Source organism: Cygnus atratus, chromosome 9 (genome assembly GCF_013377495.2).
Source record: "Cygnus atratus isolate AKBS03 ecotype Queensland, Australia chromosome 9, CAtr_DNAZoo_HiC_assembly, whole genome shotgun sequence".
Lineage (NCBI taxonomy): Eukaryota > Metazoa > Chordata > Aves > Anseriformes > Anatidae > Cygnus > Cygnus atratus.
Window position 1 is genome coordinate 12,604,509 of NC_066370.1, and position 23,433 is coordinate 12,627,941.

Sequence of the window (23,433 nt, forward strand, 5' to 3'; positions counted from 1 at the left end):
GTAATCCTGCTTCCCTTGTGTGAATGAATTCCCAATGTGTTGTAGTCACTTAAAATGAACAATTATGGAAGGAGGCTTGAATTCTTTTTTTTCTTCTTAATGCAGAAAACTTGTATATTCCATTGCAGTGTGGGCTACATCCTAAAACCAATCCTGTCTTCTGTTGTTTGCCTGTCTTACAATAAATGCAGGTTTTCATGAAAACAGTGTCTTCGTGGCAGGTGCAGCAAAAGCTTCAAGTAAAACACTCATTATGAAAATTGTAACAGTATTTTTCTGTATTTCCTTGGAATCTGATGGTGCGTGGGCAGCTCAGTGGCACTGACAAAGCAAGTTATATGCCAGTGATTACCAGGTTAATATCAGCATTTTGGTAGTAACTTACACAATTTTGTTGTAATTTTCTTGGTTGAATCATCCATTTCACTGAGACTTTGCTGTAGCAAAAGGCCATGTCTGAGCCTTTGTGCAACAGTTGGGCAGTGCTATAGCCCTGGGTCCTTGATTTTTAGAATGGGGGGAAAGGTCCTAAAGAGTACAAAACTTACCCTTCTGTTTGATCAAACTGATCCTCACAAAGTGCTGACATTACTGTCTGGCAGGAAATGATAGAGGTTAGAAACGTATCATAAACGTGAGTATCAATATGTATTTTGCTTTTAATTTGTATCAATAGGCATTGTAATCAGGGGGTGAATAACTTATAAAAGCATTTGATAGTTTTAATTAATAAAAAAAAAAGATTGAGTTAGCAAACAAGTAAAGAACTGGTGACGCATTGCAATTTCAAAATAGAGAATTCCTCATTTTGGTCTTCTGGTTTTGCCTTGTTGGTATTTTGTGGGGTAAACATCTACGGTAATAAAAGTGTCCCAAAAAATACTAAGGTGTCATGGAATATCTGAGTATTCCAATTATTTCGTGAGATTTAGGCTACAGTTCTACATCTTTCTTGTGTGGTAAATTAGTTTGTAGGTTGGCATCTTTCTGATGTTTTTCTAAGGAGTTGTGACTTGTGTAAAGATAAGTCCACCTACTGTATGTGTATAAACTGTTTCAACAGGTTTATAATATCAGAAATTTTGGGAGGCTACCCTGAAGACAACTTCTGTCAGAGGAATGGCATCATCGTTACAAATGTGTGCATTGCTGCTGGCTTTAACAGGATTCACCATTTTACTTGTCACTACCATGTCCAACAGATGGAAAATTTCTGACACTACAGCAGTGCTAGTTCCTGCAGAAAGAATTTCTGAAGGTCTTTGGATGGACTGCACAGTTACTGATTTTGGATCAACACAGTGCAAGAAGTTTCTCTACATGTTGAGTTCAGATAGTAAGTGTATATATGTATATAAAATCCAGGGATATGCTTTTATTCCTTCTTTTTGGACAGTATGTTAGTGCAGTTGGACAGCATATACTGCAGTTGTCACAGAGGTTCTCGTATGGACAGGATTTGTCCTTTATTACTTGCAGGCAGGTTAAAGGACCCCAGAGAAATCCATATGCTTTACCGCACAATTCAGGTCAGTAAGTATGGCAGCTTTGATGCCATATCATATTGTTTTACTCAGTTTCATTCTTAACTACAAGCAGGCAATATGTCAGTAAGTGTCAGTGTTTGTTCTTTGGTGTGAGACAGGACTTGGATATTCCAGAACTCATTTGACTTTGTGATAAATCTGTGTATTTGTTCTAGAATTTTTCAGAGGTGGCTAGCTTAAATAAACTATGTCTGTGTGAGTAGTACTTTTGTGCTTTCTGAGGTAGAATTAATGTGCTAGTGTGGTGGTTTGTCTGCAAAGAGAAAAAGAATTGTCTTTCTAAGAACTGAAAATTGTTTGTTTGGATTATTCTTTTTTTTAATATTTTTCTGTAAACACCTTTTATATAGAAAAGGACTAGAAAGGACTGACATGTAAGTTTTCCTCAGAAGATTGCGTGTAGAAAAAATTAAGTATAACCTTGGAAAACTGGTGTTTTCCTATGATTTTTGTCTTAAACAGAACTTTCCATGTATTTGTTTTCAGCTTTCAGTATTGGGCAGTCACTTTGTGCGTTATGTTACAGAAGCATTTCTTCAGGTGTTCCCTTTTTTATGGATCCATGATTATTGTCATTGCTGTTTTTCTGGATTCTTTCCAGCTGATTTATTCTCGACACACAGTGCTCAAGACTGGAAGCAGGTCTTACAAATACCACATCTCACAGACTTTGATAATGTGGTTTTCTTGACAAGACATGGACTCCGCTGCAGTCAGAACCACCTAACTGTGTAAGACAGATCTCTAAAATGGGACTTCCTGAAAACTCTCAAGATTCATGGGTCTTCCTCAGGATCCTGAGTCCAGTGACCTCATTTGCATTCTTAACAATAGTGCCAGCTTAAGTATTCAGCATGCTGTAATGAGGCCAGAATTTGTAGCCTCAGAAAGCAAACTATATCCTTTCAAGGATTTTAAAAACTCTGATCATTCAGTCAGAAACAAATCAGCTTTTCCTGCCTTTCTGGTACCCGTTGTCAGAGTGCTCCTCTCCAAGACTTGCTTTATGTAGATAACAGGTTGCCTAAAATTCATCTAGAAACTTAGGTCTGATTTCTGGAAAGCAGAATGATGGGGCCAATAGTCCTTCTGTTCTCGTGTGCAGTAGCAAGCTGGCATGGATGCGTTCAATGGTGTGGCAGCCTTGCCTCACCTACCAGGGAGAAACAGGTGCCTCCGACCTGTTAGAGAGGCAAGCAGAGTCAATGTGGCACAGCCTCCTATATTTTCATGCAGTTTCATTGCAACCAACATGGAAAAAAATTATTCGACAGGAACAGAGGAGTTCCCGGTGCATTGAAGCAGCCGTCTTCCCCAGGGCACCTCTTTCGTTCTTCCTCCCAGAACTATAGGTGAGGACTCCTGGCTGGCAGGGCTCACTGGATCATCTTTAGCTGTGCAAAGAACTGCTTGTCACCTAAAAACAGCGTGGGGTTCCTCGTGCCAACCAACAGACGTGTCATGTGTCTGTCTGGAGAGTTCTTACTGTCTGTTGCAGGGCAGTTTCTCTTCTTACAGCACTAAGTCAGCATTCCTGGGTCTTGAAACAAATGTACAGAAGTGATCGAAAAGTTACAAGCTTCTGTTGACCAAACATTGAAGATGTTAATATTTTCATTACTTTTTTTTTTTTACTGTATTGGTTGATCTGATTAAAAAAAAAGTACTATTTCTGCCTGTAAGCCCTATCTCAGCCATATTGCATGCTCTGCAACCATAATATGCTCTGTTTTGAGAATATCAGAGGGGGGTGAGTAGCAATTTGTCTCTGGTTGTATATTGCCTATATATTGGTATGTCTGCGTTAGCATTTTACTTGCAGCAGGAGTATGCTTTTATAGTGAATTTTCCAATTATTCCCATTTGTTGCACATGGAGTGCATTTGTTTGCATTGTGGAGTGGCCTTGGAGTGCACGAACTGGATCCCTCCTGGCTGAAATGAAGTAGGGAAAAGTTCTCAAGGAATGCACCTCGTGACTGCCAGCCGTCCAGGGGCATTCAGTTCACCCAACCAGCTGGACCAAGGCTGACGTAAAGCTCCTAAGTCATGGATGTTGTAGACGTGAAGCTATCAACACCAACTTTTTTATTCTGATGATGCAGATGCTATTGCACAGTGGCACTGGCAAGCCCATTACTTACCAAACCATAGTTCATGAAATTTAGGGAATAACAATCAGCATTTTTATTTTCTTTGAAGAAGAGCATCTTCCTTAAGGAAATGATTAAAATGCCTAGTGCCACATAAGAAAAACTTGTGCATTTCAGGTCTACAGTTTAATCTGTTCTGTTTATACATGTGCTTTACGATTGCATGTTGAAATAGCCTTCTTAATAGCCTTTAGGAAGAGAGAATTTCTTAAATGATCTTTTAAAAATTATTTTTTAGTCCTTGGCGGGATTGTAAAATCTGGGGACATTTGATTCAAGTTCCTAACTAAACTCAGCTTTGGAAGTCATATGACCAGAAGTGATTACTGAGGTTGCCAGAGTAACATCTGTGTATGGATAAATTAATCTGAGACTCTTTGAAGGGTTTTTAACGGGATGCCGATATTCCGATATACCACCACAGTGTATTCATTTTACTGTGCCGTCATTTTCAAATTGCAGTGATTTAGCGGAAGGAAAAACCATGTGAGAAGATCACTTCTCACCACATCACAATCTATTTTCTTTGAAAGATTGCAAGTACGGTGTTGCTCAAAGTCATTCTGGCTGTGCTGCCCAATCTATTCTTACTTAAATCAAAGATCCTCTTGGCTGCCAAGGGAGGAAGATCATCACAGTGGCATAGTAGTAACCTTTCGCGAAAAACTTACTGACCTTTGAGCTTTGGCTCAAAGTGACCAGTGAATTTTGAAAAAACAGGTATATCTGCTTCGGGCTAGTTGTGGCTCTTAAAACTACTAATCCTTCTGGGAGTATTTATGTAAATGTCGTGACTTTGCTACCATGCTGTGTCATAGCAGAGTGATTTTATGAAGAAACTGTGACTCCGTTTCCTGGAGATAAGAGCAGGTTATCACTATGAGAGATGGTTAACCTTGCTTGGATACACAAGCCGTTTAAGGTATTAACATTAGTGGATGATGTGAATTGAGTTTATGATTTTGTCTGGTGAAGAGCAGAAGCAAGAAAACAAAGTTTAACATACTTCTACTTTGTCTAGAATAGATTTTTTAATGCTATAATAATCTGATGAACAGATTCAATCAACTGGTATGTATTATTCTCATATATCTATTTTGCTTCATCATTGTACTCCTTTTGAGATAGTTCTGTCACACTGGTTCGTTCTATCCCTTATATTTCATTTCTATGGAATGCACGTTATCACAGTAGTATTCCTGTGTCAGTGGGACTGTTTAGCACTGTGTAACTATGGATCAATGGACTGTGAAATATTAATGAAAACCATTCATCCACAGACTTAACATTCATGAAAGAAGCTGGCAGTACAGTTGCGGTGGATCACTTATGACCATAATTCCAAAAATGTGCTAAATTTTCTAGCAACAGAAAAAATGTTCCCGTTTTCAAGCTCTTTGTCATCAAGAAAATAACACAATAAAGCTGTTTTTTTAAATTTGAGATCATTAACAAAATTACAAGCAAATTTAGTCATGTGTGCACCTTAGTTGATTGCAGAGAAGGAAAGAGAGAAAATATTTGCCAATATCACCACTCTTACAAAATATTTTCTAGGAATACTGGCTAGACTTTCTAGGCTGAGAGTAAGATTAGGCTCAATTTGGCACTTCTCACTAGAAAATTAATTAATATTGTTGGTAGAGTTTTTTTAATAGTAATATATTTATCATGAACTACTCCCACTTCTTATTGTCGTATACTGTAAGCCTTATCTCTGGGGTTGAGCAAAGAGCAAAGGTAGCCTCATTTTGGAGTGAAACCCAGAGGTAAAACAGCAAGGAGGCTTCTGAAATACTTCACTTGATGATAATCTAATTATAGGGATACTTAACTGTTACTATTCACAAGCATGTCTGCTGCACTGGAAATTGTTGGTTTTCTTTTGTGTTTGGGTGGATGGGCAATTATTGGAGCTACTTTGCCGCATAATTACTGGAAAGTCTCCAGTATACATGGTAGTGTGATCACAACATCTACGTTGTATGAAAACCTCTGGAAGAGCTGTGCAGAAGACAGCACTGGAGTATCCAACTGCAGGGTATTTGACTCTATGTTTGCTCTGCCTGGTATGTGACTTTGTGCAGTCTTGTTTATATTGCTTAAGAATTTTTGGGGAAAAAATAGTAAGATTTTTGGTTTTGTGATCTGATAGTACTGGAAAATAACGTTGTCTTTCTGGCCAAGACAGACTTTGTAGGTTGAAGTTATAAAAATCTTTAACTGACATAATGTGTGGAATGCATTAGGAAGGGCTCTAAAATAAAGCAAATGAAGCCGCTTGATCGAGCATTTAATTTGGTGGGCATTTTAAATATAGTGTAATCTCTTTTCTAGCATCGCATGGGAAGAATTAATAGAAGTAATTTTTAACACATCTTGTGGGAGTTCCATATTTGCATGGAATTATTGTAAGGGCATTCTTTTGCAGTAGTTGACAGCCAATGTTATCTGGAGTTTTTTCATAAAGGGGCTATAAATACTATTTCTTACCTAAGAAGTGAGTAGTGTTTTTTCCACGTTGAGACTGAAAATTGTATACAATGGAACAAATACAGTGAGTATATGTTTTAACTTACCCATCAGAAGTTACTAACTAATGTCCTGTTGGATGTGGTTCTAAATATCAGGAAATTCAGGTCTGCACCAGAATTGTGGCGTGTCCTCAGATTAGGCAGTAGCCTGCGGATAGTAAGCACGTTTATAGGTAGTAAAGCTAATTTTTATTAATCTTGAATACCTCAGACTTATCCCGGATAAAACAGGTCTTCCTAATTAGTTGGATCTACACCAAACTCATTAGTGGCTAAACTCATTAGAAATCTTCCTAATCTGAAGAATGTCTGACACAGCATTAGTGGCAATGAGGGACTGAATTCTCTTCCTCAGTCTGAACTAAACTGCTGTTACTGACCAACTCTGGAACTAGCCCAGCAATGCTCTCTGTGAGAGGCTCTCTGTGTCCATACTGGGGGAATAATCTGTTCTTTTCATTATTCTGACAGTTACCTAACAATCTTTCTAGCAAGTTGTTACCCAACAGTTGGTTTTAAAATGCATGTGTGTATTAATAGGACCGTATTGTGTGTATTAATATATATGTGTGTGTTAATAGGACTGTAACAGATACCCTACATAAACTCCTTAGCATCACCACCAGCCGGATGAGGTTTTTCTCCTCTGCAGGGTGCTCATGCAAGTATGCATTTGGTTCATTTATAACCCCCTTAACGGGTCGGTTCTTAACTTACTGTCCAAGACACTGCACAGCATCTTGCCACTGAGGTATTTACACAGGTACTGCCTCCCTCAGAGTGCTGTACTGCTGCTCCCTGTGTAGGTGTGGGCAGCAGGGCTACATCAGGTTGGGAGCTGCTGGTGAAAAAGTGGGTTTTAAAGCCGTCTGAGGGAGGCAGGAAAGAGCATCATGAGTGGAAGTGGTAAAGCAAAAGAGAAAGGAAGGCAGACAACAGGAATGCTTCTGGAGAATTGCTGATAACAACATGGAGTTAGCAAGAAGGAAAAATGGAGGCAGACAGAAAGTGAATTAACAGGCCAGGCTCTGAAAGTGAGTTTGTGGAGATTAGATGTGATCCACTGAAGAGATCAGTTACTCTGTCAAGGAGATGTCAGTATGCTTGAGGGGTGTAGACAGAGGAAAGGGGAAGGGAAAAAGCAGCTTGCAGAACTGAGAAGAATTGAGAAGAAAAGGTTTTATAAAAGGACAACTGAAAAATAAGTTAGAAGACACAGGACTGTAGGAAAAGTCGAGGGGACAGCTAGGCAAACCAGGAAAGAGGAAGAGTCGGGCTGGATCAATGAAAGCTAAGCAAATAGCGAGACCTCCAAGAAATGCCTGTAGCACTCACAGATATGAGCCAAGGCGGAGTGAAATTATCATGGTTAATTTAGGTGTGTAGCAAATTGCTGCTCAGAAACTTATCTGAAACTATTACAGCAGAAGATGCCAGATTAAAAAAAAAAAAAAAAAAAAAAAAAGGTGTCTTTGTTCATGGGGTGATGTCTCAACAGAAGGACCATAAAGATTTACTGTAAAGGCTTCCTTATTGGCAGCTGGGCTCTGTTGTATACGTTTGTTTTTGTGTTTTGTATACGGGAAATATCAGACTTACTTTTTTTTGAAACAGATTTAAAGCTTTTGAATTCAGCACACCATTAGCCCAGGTCACAAATGTTTGAACTGGGGACCTTTTTTAAAGCAGTATTGCAGAAGATTAACACCGCGATTATGTATAGTTAGCGCTATACATCTAGTCACAACTAGATGAAACATTTGATAAATCAATTAGTCAGCTACCAAATGCTTTTTATGTATATATTTTTTTCTTTTTAAGGTGTCGTATGTGTTTCCTCCAATGTCAGGGCTTAGGATAATTTCTTACAATTAATATTGATTAATGAAATTAACTGACTTTATCTTGTTCAATAAGCTCATTTTTAAGATAAAGACGGCAGAAAGTTGAGCTTTCTAGATTGTGAAGTAAAATCCTCAGGTAAGGTTGGACAAGATTCATTGCTTCTTCTGGTAATTTTGTCACTGTTTCTATCTTTTATACTTTGGCAGTATAGGCTTAATTTAATTTCTTTATAAATCCTTATTTGTTTTCTCTTTTTCTCTCTCACTCAGTCCACATTCAGGCATGCCGTGCCTTGATGATTGTTTCCATCCTTTTGGGATTTATAGCTGCAGTGCTCTCACTTCTTGGTTTAAAATGCACAAACATTGGGCTAAGTGATGAAGATGGAAAAATGAAGTTTGCTGTCACAGGAGGATTTCTCTTTATTTTAGGAGGTAATATTGAAGCTGAAATGAGAATGCTATTAGTACTTTGCATTCCTTTCACAACTAGACTAAATGAAATGAACACTTACTCTTGGTTTAAAGCTGTAACGTCTGTAAGTTAAAGGACTCACTCAAGTGTGTGCTTTTAAAACTTTTTCTGGTAGGTCTCTCTTCGATGGTGGCTGTTTCTTGGTATGCTGCGATGATTACTGCTCAGTTTTTTGACCCACTGTACGCTGGAACCAAGTAAGTTAATAGATCTGTCACACCAAACTCCAGCATGTGTTAAATGGCAGGACTAACCTCAGCTGCTGCAGTGTTTCAGAACCTGGATCCTGATATGCAGCCCTGCAGAAGGATACATTTGTTGTCAGGAAAATTTTTCACCTCAGAGCTGTTTGCTGTTGGTGGGGAGGGAGGAGAGGTCTCCCTGGAAGGTTTAGTGAATGTGTGGGGAGTATCAACCCCAGATTTGTATTGGGTTGTTGGCACAGAGTGCTCCCTTGTACTGGCAACTCGTGATCTTCTTCAGTTTGCAAAACCCAGAACTGAATTTAATAGTGCTGAAGTTCCCAGCAGGATTTTTTTTTTGATCTGCTGTTGTGCTTGAGCCAAAGTGATTCCTTTCTTCTTGCTTTTATCTTTGTCTGAGCCTCTCTCTGTCCCCCTGATTATCTGTCTGCCCTGTGTAGGTATTCTGATATTACAGAGGACAGTGGAATACAGATTTGGTAAACAATGGTAGATCTACTGTCCTTTTTCAGAGCCTTCTTATGCTAACATGAAATCTCTTTTCCTTACGGCTTTTTTTCCCTCCAATTCCATTTGTGGAAAAAAGACTAATCCTCAGGTACAGTGCAAAAAATAAATGCATCTCTTTTGTCCTCTCTGTGTACAGCATCACCGTTCTGTCATACTGGCTCATAATCTTGGACATTATGTTCATGGCACTTCTGCTAGATCCTTACCTCCCAGTTTTTAAGGAAAGCATTCATTTCATCTTAGTTTAGCTATCTGAGGTTTAGGCAAACAATCTGAGTTATTCACCTACATGTCAACGGTGGTGAGTAGAGCAGCAGACTTCTTGACTGTGTCTATTGCAACTTCAGATGGGACCTGGTGAACTGCCTTAAGAAGTTAGGCATCTTCCCTCTAGACTTCCACATAAGGGTTAGATGATCACAAGCTAAGGCTCATGTATTTCTCATCTGATTCCAGTTTTTACCATGTATGTTAACTGCAGAAATTGCTAATTATGTACCCTTGACAAATATAGTTTCCTATGCTATACTATTGGTTATGAATGCTGGAAGCAGGATTGTTCCTGGCTGTCACTTCAAGTATTTGTTTTTTTCATGGCTATGCCTTCATTGGCATCAAATATATGCTGCATATGTTCCCTTTTATGTCCTTCATGATCTGTGTCTGCCCTCTCCATCATTCATTGCTCTTTGTTCAAATGCTGACGCCTGCTTCTGGGAAGGCCACAGTACCAACAGCCTTTACTATCTGTTCACTTTTCAAACATGTATTTTCATGTTTTAACCTGTGCTGTTGCTCCCTTTTTGGGAATAGTGTAAGATGTTTAAATGCCTCAGATATATAAACAGCCATGGATATATTTTGTCTAAATGACAAAGAAAGTTAAGACTTCTACCTTTTATTTTTCTTAGCACTGAGATGTAGGCTTAATTGAGTCTCACAAGCAAATATAACAAAAGTACAGAAAACAGCCTGAACTGAGTGCTAGAGACCTGCAGGTAGATAAAGAATACTGCTGAGGTGTCTTGCTTGTCTTAAAGAAGTCAATCCCCCCCATATGATAACAGCTCAATATCGGATTGTCTTATGAATTAAAATGACGCAAAGTTTGTGGGACTGTCAACTCATACAGTTGCACACAGCCAAGTTTCGAGGCATAAAAACCCTTATTCTTATCTGATATAGAAGCAACAATCTTCAAAACTAAACGTCCGTTTAGGATAGCTTATCTTGGCAAATAGATTTATCAATGAAGAGCAAGGGTAGAGGGAGGTGACGGGGTGTCTCCTTCCAAGAGGGAAGAAGGGTGAGTGAAACAAATAACACATTGTCTGTGGAACATGAGAGAGGTGGGTTGAGGAAGAGGGAAGGTTTATAATTTGCCAGCACCTCTACCAAGTATATAGTTTTTAGCTCAGTAAACTATAAAGCTTTATTTCCTAGGATCATATTTGAAGTGTTTTACAGGTTTCCCCTTGAGGATCAGTTCAGGGAAGTCAGAAGTGAAGTGCTTTGTTACGAATCAAAGTACTTCCTGCAATTGCTTGGATGTTTGTAAGTTTTCCTTGCATATCCAAACAAGCACTGAGAAAGAAATCACACTTCTAAGACTTCTTTGTTTTGTTTTATGTCCCCTTGAGAGAATTATCTGAAGAGTAATAAATATGTTAGAGGATTGAAACGACTGATGATAAGGAATTGCAGTTTGTAGAATAGCTAGCGAGTTTTATAGTTGTTTATAGCTGTTGGGCTCCAACATCAGTGTGTGTTAATCAGTTACTAGATTGTTTGTATTCAGTAGCTAAAGAATTTTTTTTTTTTTTAAATCTAAACTTCATGCCTAAGACTATCAGTTTACTAAGCAGTTCTTGGTGAAATAACTTTGATCATTGGTAAAGCTGGACATGCTCTGTTCTTTTAAGGAAGCTTGTCCTCCTTGGACTCTGTGAGAAGAGTTTAATTTCAGTTGCAGGCCAGTATTGATCTTCAGTCTTAAGAAACTGGGAAATCGGTTTTTCAGTTTACTTTTTTTTTTTTTGTATGACTGAAGCAAATTAGTAATATTAACCTCTATTAATTCTTAGAGGAATTTCTCATACAACTATGAAGGGAACCTAAGTCCTCCATGGATCCATCCTATTATAATTCCCTTTGGTATGATGTCTACAGCATTCCTATCTTCAGGCAACTAGTCAGCAGAGACCATTGCATGCAGTAGTCAGTGCTCTCTGATTGTTCCTTAGTATTCCTACAGCAATTTTCCCCCCCTTTTTTTTTTTTTTTTGAGGTAACGATTATTTCTCTGTTCTGTGTCTGCATACTGCCTAAAGCAGCGGGGACATGAGCTCTACTTGGGGCTCCAGTGTACAATGGGAACACAGAGAGCAGTGAATGTGTGTAAACCTTAGAAACCTACCTGATACCAGCTAGTTCTGGAGTTAGAAGCATTGACACTGTTACGTAGTGTCTTTATATTTTCAAATAGAAAGTATATAAACAATCTGATTTCAGTATACCTTCTGCACAGTCCATGACACTTCGTCCTTATATTGGCCTTGCCACTGAAGTTATTTTGTGAAACTGAAAGACTACTTACTGTCTGTCTCATGAGGAATAGCTAACCACAGGAATTGTTTTTATATGGACGTGATACTGGATCGCCTGTAAGTAGCTGTTTGTATAGAACTAGTTGTTCCTTTCTAGTAGGAAAACCAGGAAAGGCTGATTGTTTATTATATAGTTTCATAAAAAAATTACATATCCTAATGAATATTCAACATTCTCTGTGGTTCTGTGGCTGAAATACATTTATGAACAGTCCCAAAATGAAAAAGAACAGTTCCCAGTTTTACTGTAAAGAGCTAGACACTCCAGAAAATTCCACAGTCCAGGTTCACAGATAATGAATTTAACTCAAAGATTAGACCTGACTGAACCTGGTAAAGTCTGGCAGGAGCTTCACAAAAAGAGGAAAACACATTTTTATATATGAACAAAGACTATATGTACAACACAGGTGTATCTCTGTGGTCTGAGAAAGTATGACAAAATTTCTTTCTTGTCTGCTTCTGTCACATTTATTTATGCTCAGCATGCTCCCTACCCAAATGCTATCTTGAAGTCCTGGAGTTCTTCTGTTTTTGGGCAGCCTTGTGCTGGTTTGACTCTTAGTAGCTTCATTCTGCTGGGGACTGAAGAGGCAGGTCTCTGATGGAGAAAAGGCTGTTGATGAGTAACAATCAGACCACTGATACGGAATTCAGCATATGTAAAGGAGTATGCATGCAACTTTTCTTTTCCTCTTTTCCTTTCAAAGTACTCGTACCAATTGCTTTATATGGATTCTGTTTTAAGGTTCAACCTCTCTCTTTTATTATCAACAGTTTATTGAATGTACATAATTATTTATTGCTACTTGTCTTTATGTTGCTCAGTACTTTCTGTCCTGTCACCGATTTGGCAGAGCACTTGAATATGCACCTAAGAGTTTTACTGAACAGACACGAAACCAGATCTGTTCTCCTCTGTTATCTCCTGAAGTACCTTTCGGTGAGCTGACTTCTACCAGAATGGAATTTGTTTGTTTGGATGTTTTGTGTAGCTTATGGCTCAGTCTGAAGTAATGGCTTTGTGGTCCTGTTATATGCTACTTCCATAAAATCTTTCATGTTTCAGATACGAACTAGGAGATGCTCTGTACTTAGGCTGGGCTGGATCTATTCTTTATATACTTGGTGGTATCTTCCTAACCTGCTCATGCAAAGGGAAGAAAAAACTGGAATACAGGTAATCTTGAATTTGTCAGTTAAAATAGTAGCTGTTGATTATGTACCATTTTCTGTCTGCATACTGTTATCTCCTTCACCCTGGTTTAAACCTGCACCCATATAAACAGGAAACTCCACGTATTAATTCAGTGCTCCAGTATATCACAGGCTTGTGATGGGGGTGATGCTGTACTGAATACTTGTACCTTCCAAATGCTTTACCTGTTGATAATTGACTGCAATCAGCAGTCACCTATAGCTAGTCTTCGATAATTCTGATGATGCATCTAATATCTATGTGATGAAAATGTGCAGTTAAAGAGCAAACTATGTTTTGCCCGAAGAAAAGTATATCAAAGAATATAGTGTATTGTAATTAAATTCTCCTGTGATACTCACTATGATTAAAATAGTCAAACACCATTTAATTTGAAGAAAATGTAATGGCATTTTCCTCCCAAAACGTATCCAATTGATTGTTAGAAATGTATGATATCTTCTTGTTTCTTTTGGAATGTTTTAGTGTGCATCAAATCAGAGAAATCAAGATTTCTGGCCTACATATTTAACCTTGCCTGGATTTTTTTTTTCCAATCTTTAATTATTCATACATACAGAAAGTCCTTTACTCAAAGAGAGGGATGAAATTGCCAGAAATAGTCTCTACTGTCCATGTCAACCCAGAAGAACTCAAATAGCTTGGAGGATGTACTGGCTAAGCCTGAGAGGATCATAACACGGAAGGAAGAAGCACAATCACTGCTACTATATTTAATCTTAGGAAAGTTATGTCAAAACACCTAATAAGTGAGAGTGTTCCTCTGATACTCTGTTGCCTAATCTGAAACCAGTGAAGTTTTATGGTAATATTTTATCATCCCTATTGGACTTTAAATCTAACTCACTGTGCTTTGATACAAAGTACCAAATACCCTGAAATATCTTGAGAAATCAGGTAAAACCGATGAAGGCAAAACACATTCAACATGATGAATGACAGATGAAGGGGTTAGGCTGAAGATAGTTCTGTTTTCCTTTCTCATCATCTTGATTCCTTTATTAAGAACTGCAGCTTGCACAAAGGCATTAAAGTCTAGATTCTTTTCTGCTTTAGGTGCTTGACTAAAATGCCTCAATGAAAGGCACACGTTAGTTAGGAATTCAGAGTTCATTTCTAGCTACCAGAGAGACAGTTGTGCCACAAGCTGAAGAGCCCATCTCCTTCCCCTTAACTACAAGACTGATGAGAACAATAGGCTTTTAATTTCTGCACCTTTGGGAAGCATGTGCTATCACTGCGTTGGATACAGACCATAATGAGTATCTTCCTAATTATCTGAAACTGTGGCTGTGAATGTAATGCCTATTATTTTTTATCTTTTTTCTTAATTTACAGTGCCAACAAATACAGATATTCAGCAGGCCAGCCAGCCCTTCAGCAGCAAATTTACACCAAAAACTCTGAGACAGTCACAAGTGCCAAGGAGTATGTCTAAACTGATATTTTTACATCACTTGTAATGTTAGTAGGTTATGAATTTAAATTAGCAAAGTGAACTACTTCCAGTGTTTCGGTTCCAAGTTGCTATCTTTCATCTTAATTTGGAGATGATTTACATCTGAGCACCTCCTCCTGGAAATGGTTTTAAAGTAGAAATAGGTTTCCACAGAGAATGAAATCCTGCAGCATGAAGATTGTCTCTGTGCTGAGAAGCCTGGTCAAATTGAATCACAGAGTGTGGTACATCCTGATAATCAAGACCAACTTTTTCTATTTCAGAAAACTAAAAAATGTGGAACTCATATGCTGTAGCTGCCTGCAAGTTAATATAGCTCACTGTTAGAAATGTATTGTGTTTTCATTAATGTTTAGCAGCTTTGGCTTTTGACAGTAAAGCTTTATTCCACTGACTGACTGAAACAGATTTTTTGATGAGAAGCATCCTGGCTATTAATGAAGATGCAGTCTACGTACCAGGGCTTGAAGTCTCATGGTATACTGAAATACATATTATGTATATAGTCAAAATTTATGAAACCTTTGAAAATCCTTTAGAAATCTCCATTCGCCTCTGTATCTGCAGATGTGCAACTAATTCCTTGTTGGTTGAAATGCAGCTAGGAAAGATAAATGACGCAAGAATGAACCAAACACAGCTGGGAGTGGAGAAAGCATTTGGTCAGACTATGCCTTGTCGTAACTAGAAGACAGCCCTGATTTTTTATTTTTATTTCTATGTTTTCAGGTTTTAAAATAATTCTATTTTAACTTCCAGCAATCTCTTACTTTGCAAACTTCTCTTGCATCTGAATTGCCTCATTCATCAGTTGCTTTATTCTCTGTCGTGATTCCTGCTTTAGAATTTCTGCCTTAAACTGCGCCACTATTGGGAGCATATGTTTGGCTTATGTAAGCACTTAAGACATGAAGATGAACTAACTTTCCTTATGTTTTGAGCAATGTGGAATGGAGTTTTACTCTGTAGGTTCTTGGTGTTCATAACTTCCCTCTTACATTATAAATGTTTTAATACAGTTCAACAAAATACTTTGGTATTTCTTTCTGCTTTTAACATCTTTTGGCAAAACATAGCAGTAGTCTTTAGAAGCTTCACGCATCTTCCTGAGCCTTCCTTCTTTGTCTATCCAAATAGATAATTTCACAGTGCAACCTGCAAGTACTCTTAGAAAAAATAGTTTAGCCACGTTGCTTGCATACAAGTACAGCTAGCTGAACAGCTGACTTGTAAACTGACCATTAAAGCATGAATTTGGGCACTTGTAGATCCTTTTAAACTTAGTAAATAAAGCTAAAAGGAGTGATAATTACTGTTGTGTTGCTGGTGTCATCTTCTTCCCTCCACTATGAACTGTTCTTCTTAAAATCATTCCTTTGGTGTATTGGTGAATAATTTCAAAAGCAGAAAAGCCACTTAACTTGCAAGGCAGGAGGTGAACGCCTTACCATCACCTGAATATTCTGTCCTCTGGACTTCTATGTAATTTTGTGATGGTACTTTAGTCTAGTTGAAATTAAGGGAAATTTAGATCTCAAGCGGAGCAGTTCCTTTGTCAGCTTCCCACCAGAGACTTCAGCTCATGAAGATGAATTATGATCCTGTAGGTGAGAGGGCAATCCAGAGCTTCCTCAGTCTTGCATTGGATCTTCCAGTGACATCACTGGGAAGTTTAATGAAAACCAAAAGATGAGTAAAAATCTCCATGTAATAACTCATTCGTTCATTCAATACATGATCTTCATATTCAGTGTTACTCAGGGGAAAATAAACGTTGCAGATACCATGTCTTTCATCTGTTTGTTTACATCCCTTTCAACAATTTTGTGTTTTTGCTGTTTTCCCCTGTTTATCTGCCCCTTTTTCTTCAACAGTAATGCTCTGAATGAATTTAATGGACCGTCCACTCAGTCTGGGGAGTAAGACATTTTATGTATTGGTGATAAGAGAAGTGTTAGTGATTTTTTTTTCTAATTTAGCTGTAGCAAGCCACTTGAAAATAGCAATTTGTGAAGATATTTTAAAGCGAGTTAAGTCCTTTGTTCAGCAGATCAGACTGCTTTGATATTTTCAAATCTTCTTCATATCTCTGTAGCTGAGACCAAAATCCTGCATTGGGTTCTGCTACCGGCCTGGCAGCCTTCACCGTCTAGAAAAAAGGAGAGATGTTGTAGAAGCAATGGAGGTTATAATTCAGACAGATTCTTTCTCTGAGACTTTTGAGATTTGCTTTGGATTTGATTTTGCGATGGAATGATAAATCGATATTTTTGTTGTCCTCACTCTGTACTTGCTAAAACCACCTGGTGTACGTTCCTTGTCACAGCATGGATTCATGGATAAGACGTGAAAAGGAGCTGTTGAATTTGCTGGAAATGTGAATCTCTCTCACAAAGTGAAATTTTGCCATGTACCTGAAAGCCTGTGTGTAGTACGGGCAAAGCAGTTATCTAAATTAGACACTTAAATTATACATATATATATATTCACCCAAATGGGTGAAGACTAGCAGACTGTAGAGCACAAGTCCTGTTTATCATACAAGAATCCTTATAAAAGGTAGGTGCTATTATTTGTAGCTAGCTAGCCTCTCACTGTTTAGCAGGCCTAAGAGATGTTTCTTTGCTACATTGAGATGTCACATAGATGATATGTATGTGACAGCTTTAAGAGCAAATCCTGGAAAACAACTTCTGCAAATACTCCTTTTATTTTCACTGAATTGCTTCATGTCTCTGTCTTTAACTTCACTTATCATAAATAAGGAAATGATAGGGGAAATGATCGTAAATCAACCAACTTGGAGTGTGTCCTTTGCTACCAGTGTTAAAGCATATCTGCATTTGTAATTATGTTTGTCCCAGAAACCTTACGTTGAAGGCTTATTTGTCCAAGTGTATGTGGGGAGTGGGGGTGTGAAAAAAATTACAGTGGAATTATATTCAAATGTTGCATACCTAAATAACTGTTCTTAAACAGGTGAAAGCACCAAAACAGCTGGGAGAAGTCTTTCCATGAGAAATCATCATTATTCATAATAAGCATTGCATTTAGTACCCAAAAGATGTCTAAATAGAACTGCAGGTATAAGTACAATACCTCAAAGGCATCCTGGAGTGGGAGTTTTCGGTGTCTCATCAGGTAAGCAGTGCAAATAGCAGCTGATCTGCTGCGGCCGTTCTTACAGTAAACTAAGCACTTCCCACCGCTCCGGACAGCTTCTTCTATAGCATCGCTGCACTGCTCGAAATACTTATACAAGTCTTCCGCCGGATCGTCAAAAACAGGAACGCGGATGCCTCGGACTTGCTGGAGGCCGGGGAATGGCTGCTGCCTGGTGACATTGACGCAGAAGGTGACCCCCTCTCGCGCGAGCAGGTCCTCATCGCAGGCTGTTCTGGCGTTGCTGATGAGCAGCGAGGCGGTCACCTTGCCCGGCTGGAGCATTGGAAGCCGAGGGCACGGTGCCACCAGCACCAGCACCCCTCCGCAGAGCTCCCCGAGTGCTGCCGCTGAGCAGCACTTGCCCCGGGGTGTGTGGGGGAGACAGTTTGCCTCCAACAGTAATGTGCGCCAGCCTCGCTGTCCTTCATCCAGCTGGCTGGGCTATATTTATTCCCTCCCTGCAGGCTTGGGAGTAAAGGATTCAGGCAGGTCCTAGTGCCTGCTAGATTGTGAGAGCACCGTTTAAAAAGCTGAAAACAACCTCAGAGCCCACAGATCTGACTGTAAAACAATCAGATTTGTACAGCCCCTGTTCCTGTAGCTGTTTCTTACAAAAAGAAAGAAGCCTCCCTAACAGGAAGCCTGCTGCTGCAATCAGCAACAAGGCAACATTGATCTGAGAGCCAGCTTACCTTGCCCTTTGTTTTTGTTGTAACAAAGGTGGCTTCTCGTACCCAGAAAATATTCCATTGGAGAGCTAGATATAGTAGCAGTAGTCTTGCTGGCCGTCAGTAACGCTGCAGGCGTGGTGCCATGGAAGTGATTATCTTCTGGGGAGGGTGCAGGCAAGCATTCAAGCTGTAAGGGGCAAGAGAGGACAAGGCCAGGGACCTGGAGATGGGGCTGCCACATTGGCTGGTGGCAGAGGATGCCGCAGGGCTGGGCGCAGGCACCAGCAGGCGTCCCTGCAGGTCATGCCTGCCCCTCACCTCCTTCACCACTTCCCTGCCTGGCCATGAGGCAGCAGGAGTCCCTGACTGGCACTTGCTGGCGGCACAAAGATGACCCTGGGCTATCAAAGTGGCAGGACATGGACTAGTTGGACTAGCATGAAAAGCAAAGCCAGCAAGAAGTCAGCCATGTGAGATGAAGATGCATTTTTATTTCACAGTGGAGATCCAAGAAGCTGGCCTGCACACAATTGCCTTCACACATTGCAACAGTGGCGTGCCAGAGGGAAGCCAGCTCCAGCACTGAGGGAAACAGCTCTCGCACAGGCACAAGCCCTGGTGTCCCACCTGCCTTTTGGCACAAGCCTCACCTGCCCAGAGGCCCACAGCTCTGCCGCATCACTCCCTTCGTCTTTCTCCTGGCTGGAGAAAGGCCTTCATGGCCAAGGAGGTGTGTTTCAGGCTGGGTCCCTGGTGTTGGAGAGCAGAAAACTTGTCAGGAGCACGTGGCCATGCCACTGCCTGCCCTGGGGACGGGTGGGAGGGCTGTTCTGCTTGCTATGCAGTCATGAGCTCTGGGAGCCCTGGGGCCTCCCCTGTGCCACCAACCTTTCTCCTAGAGCTGTTACTCAGGGCTGTGCTCCCGGCTGGGTGCTGGTGGCCTGTCGGAGTCTCTTCTGGTGGAGGTGGTTTCCCTGCAAGGGAGCCAGGCTCCAGGCTGTGCTCCCCAGTGTACCCAGGGCACAATGTGTTGGCACCAGTTAGGAGCCTTTCTGCAACCAGCACCGGGATTTGCTTCATCAGATGGGAAAAAATGGTTCCCCATGCTATGGCAAGACACTAGCCGCTACATTACCTTTCTCATCCTGCCTGGGAGGTCGCAAAAGCACAGCTTTCTTTTGCCTGCCTTCATTGAGGCGCTTTCCTGGGCTGTTGTGGTAGTCCCTGAGCAGTGTGCCATGGACACTCTCCAGTTCAAACCTGGATGTGAGGAGAAGACACTGGTGTGACTTGAGGCACCGCAGCACCTTGGCAGCTCTCATCTGCTCGCAGAGCCATTTTGGCCATCCTTTTCTGCAGCAGAGCACAGCACGGCCCTGCGCCTGTCCTGGGGCACAGCAACACCCAGTGGAGTAACCCAGGCTCTGAGTTAGGAGTGTTGCCTAAACTCCTCTGTATGTCTGCTGAGCTCTGCCTAGTGGCAATGACTGTGTACCAGGGACGCATGCAACAGCCCCTCTCCCGTGGGCCCTGTGTGAAGGCACATGTAGGAGTGAGACGCAAAAGCAGCCAGGGCAGTCGTGGGGAAGAGCATCTTCGCACGAGGCTGCCCCAAGTGCCCGCTCAGCAGAACCAGCCCAGGGCTTCGGGCACGCGCACTCACTCTGGAAAGATGATGACATGCCCAGAGCAGGTCAGGGACGCTGCAGTTGCTGTGCGAGGGATCACCAAGTCCAGCATCCCTGGGACCTGCAACAGAAGCGTGCAGAGCTGAGGAGATGCGACGCTGAGGAGATGCCCGAGACAGCTGGCTTCCCACTGGTACAAGAGCACATTGCCTCTCTGAAACACTCGCTTCTCATCCCCAATAGCCTGTTCTCCTAATGAGCAGGCAGCCTTGATGCTGCCTCATAAACTGCCTGGCTTTTTGTGAGTGCAGCAGTTGGGATGCTGATGCAGGGACCAGTCCTTGCTGAGACGAAGGCGCATGTTCCCAAGGGGCTACCCAGACCACGGCTGCCCAGGAGCAAGCAGTGCTAGCAGGTGTGTGGCAGTGGGATTGCAAAGGGTGTAGTGCAGTGGTGGAGAACAAAACTGCTTACCCTCAACAGCACTTCTTTCAGAGTGTCCTTCCCCGTCATCATTTCCAGAAAGTCACGGTAGTATTTCATTTGCACTCGTGGGCTTTCAATGAGAAGCATGCCAATGTCCTTCAGGATGAGCGCTACATTCCTTCCCTTCCCAATGCAGCGGGAGAAGAGGGACATGGTGGCCTGGATGCACCCCACCACTCTTTTAACAGACACAAAGGTGGCTGCAGCTATGTGAGTGTACCGCAGGGGTTCCAGAAGTTTGTCACCTGGAAAACCGCACAGGAGGGCTGGGGATGGGGCAGTAACACAGGCTACACCCACACCCCAGCAGCCCCCCAGGCTCTCAGGGGATGCCTTGCTGCAGAGGACATGGTGCTGAGCTGTGTCTGGAGCCAGCAGCGGAGCAGGTTCCAGGGGCCTGCTTCCCTCCAGGCAGATTTTCAGGGATGCTGCCTCTTGCAGCTGTGGCATACAAGGAGCCTGTTGTGAGACCTGCTCCACAGCAAGCAGTTTCTGTTTGAGGAGCATCAGCAACTCTCCGACCTGGGAGAGGGATGGGAGACATTTGGTCACCTTGTCCATGCAGTGGGGGAACGTGCACCTCCCTGAGCTGCCAGGAGCGAAGGCTGTAGGCGGACTGCTCACCTGGCACATATGCCTTGTCATCTGTCAGCTGGTGGGCATCAGCCAGGTTCCTGGCCAGGCGGAATACAGGGCGCTGCACCATCAGGTCACCAGCCCGAACCTGGACTTGTTCAAGGATGGTGTCGAAGGAACCAAGGGTGGGAATGCGGACACCCTGCAAGCAGCAGATGGACCCAGCAAGGCAGGAGGGTGAGGATAGCTGGAGGGAAAACAGAGGCTGCCCTGCTGGAGTGCTGAACACAAGCTGTTAACTCTGCTTGGTCTCCGTAAAAGCTGTGCTGGAGCCAGCAGCATCCTCTGCCCTGTGGATTTCAAGGGGCGTCCAGCAACAGGGCTCAGCCTGGCACTGAGCCCCCTTGTACAAGACTTATTTCTCCCTTGGCCAGGTCTCCTAAGCGGAGGTCCCTGTCTTCTGGGGAGGGGAGGCTTAATGGCAGTTCCTGGCCAGGGAAGCATCAGGACCCTGGAGCACCCAGGCAGAGGGGAGGAAGGGTATGAGCCCACCTTGCGCAGCAGGAGCTGCTGTTGGACATAGCCAGCCACGGTGTCCCAGACGGCGGCTCTCACTGGGAAGCAAGTGAAGGCTGGGTCACCCTCTGCGCCCGCCAGCTCCCAGCCCTTCGGCTCACCCTGACCAGTGCCATGGTGGCAGAGGCACCCCACAGTGGGGGCACAGCACCAAGTCTTGCCCTCATGGGGCTTGGCTACATGGGAAGCCTCGGCTGGCGGGGGCGCAGCTCTGCGATGCACTCAGGGTGGGTGATGGCCGTGCTCCTGGAGGGGCTGTGGATGGCCTTACCCACGGAGCTGAAAGGTGGCACCATAGGGCCCTCCCAGCCGGTGTCCCAGAAGTCCATCCTTGGCCACATCCCGCTGGCAAGGCGCTTCCCACGGTGAGTGCAGCTAGTCCCCAGGGGACCTCGGGGGGGGGGGGGGGGGGGTACCACCCCACCACCCCTCACCTGCTCCTCCCCATGGGGGCTGGGGGCTGAAGCTGTGATGCAACAGGGGCCTCTTGTTGCCTTGGCAGGTTCCAGTCCCCATCCGTGTGGGGAGGCAACATGCCCCTCTCACCTCTGTGCTTCTCCTGGCGCGTGCCCCAGGAACACACAGGTGGGAGCAACGGCCGGGGCCGCTCCTGCTGCAGCCTTTCTGCCTGCCATCAGCCAGGCTTTTGTGACGGACGACTTCATCGTGGTACCTGGCAATTACTGGGAAAGCTCACCTGTAAGTGAAAGCTGTGATTGCCTTGGTTTGTACAGCTAAACCACTACTGCTTTATGGTAAAGAACAGATGAAATACTGGTGTTTTCCAGCTTTCGCTCTTCTTAATCTCAAACGTAGGGCTGAGCTACTAAGCAGCGACCTATTTGGCACAGCCTACTGGTGTGTGGGGCTGTGGGCACGGGCTTTGTTCCTGCAGAAGTTTCTTTTCTCATCGCGGCCGCTCTTGTTACCCAAACTGTGTTCTTCTTTGTGGGGTGTGAACTCTCCGCTGAGCCAAAGGGCGGCAGCAGCCCAGCCAATTGCTCTGGCGTTTGCCCGGTGTGCCTGGTGTGCCTGTGGTGGGACTAGTTCCCCGCCCTTCAGCAGAACTGGTCTGTCCCATCAGCGTCAACTAATGTCACTGCTTCTGATACCTGTGATGCCTCAGCATGAGGCTATGCATGTTTACTGGATGTCCAAGAGGTATCTGCTGGCAGCTGACCTGGTGTAGGTCTGTCACACCAGAAAAGTTAGCCCTTCCCAACACCCTGCTTGAATTGCAGCCCTAAGGGCCCACTCCAGGCCTGGTGCCTTAGCCCAGCTCTTGCTGTGGGCTGCTGGGGGGTTTCTGGTAGTGGTGTGGCTGCGGTTGGGGTATGGTGCAAACAGCCTCTGCTGTGCTTGCTGTCTCTCATCCTCTTGCCATAATCTGTGTTGAGCCTGGACCTGTCTTCTTGGTGACCTCCTTGCATGTAAATGGTTGGTATTAGGGTCACTGAAGCCTCCCCTTCTCTGTGTGACTGCAGGGAAGAAGAGGAGCTTGCATCATGCACTACCTCCTCTGTAATTTCTTAGCAGTTAGTTTGCAAAGGCGTTATTCAGCATATTTACAAACCAACAGAGAGGTTTTCAAAACAGTTTTCATCCACACAGACTGGAAGTCACTGTTATTTAAGGTCATAATTAGGCACAGAGGAGGCAAAGGCGGTGACTGCACTGCAAACAACTTGTAATATTTCTGCGCTTGCTAGTATTTATAAAATTTGTGCATATGGCACCTAAATAGCTGTAACAGCAGGACAGTAAGCTAAGGGAATACCTACT

General features: G+C 42.7%; 1 protein-coding gene across 1 annotated transcript; it reads left to right on the forward strand.

The window, feature by feature from the left end:
* The first annotated feature begins 1,119 nt into the window (after positions 1–1,119).
* LOC118247048 (claudin-15-like) lies at positions 1,120–16,471 on the forward strand. The gene is made up of 5 exons (XM_035544723.1): positions 1,120–1,336; positions 8,348–8,512; positions 8,668–8,749; positions 12,941–13,051; positions 14,429–16,471. The coding sequence occupies exons 1-5, from the start codon at positions 1,120–1,122 to the stop codon at positions 14,526–14,528; spliced, it is 675 nt and encodes a 224-aa protein (XP_035400616.1). The 3' UTR covers positions 14,529–16,471.
* The last annotated feature ends 6,962 nt before the right edge of the window (positions 16,472–23,433 follow it).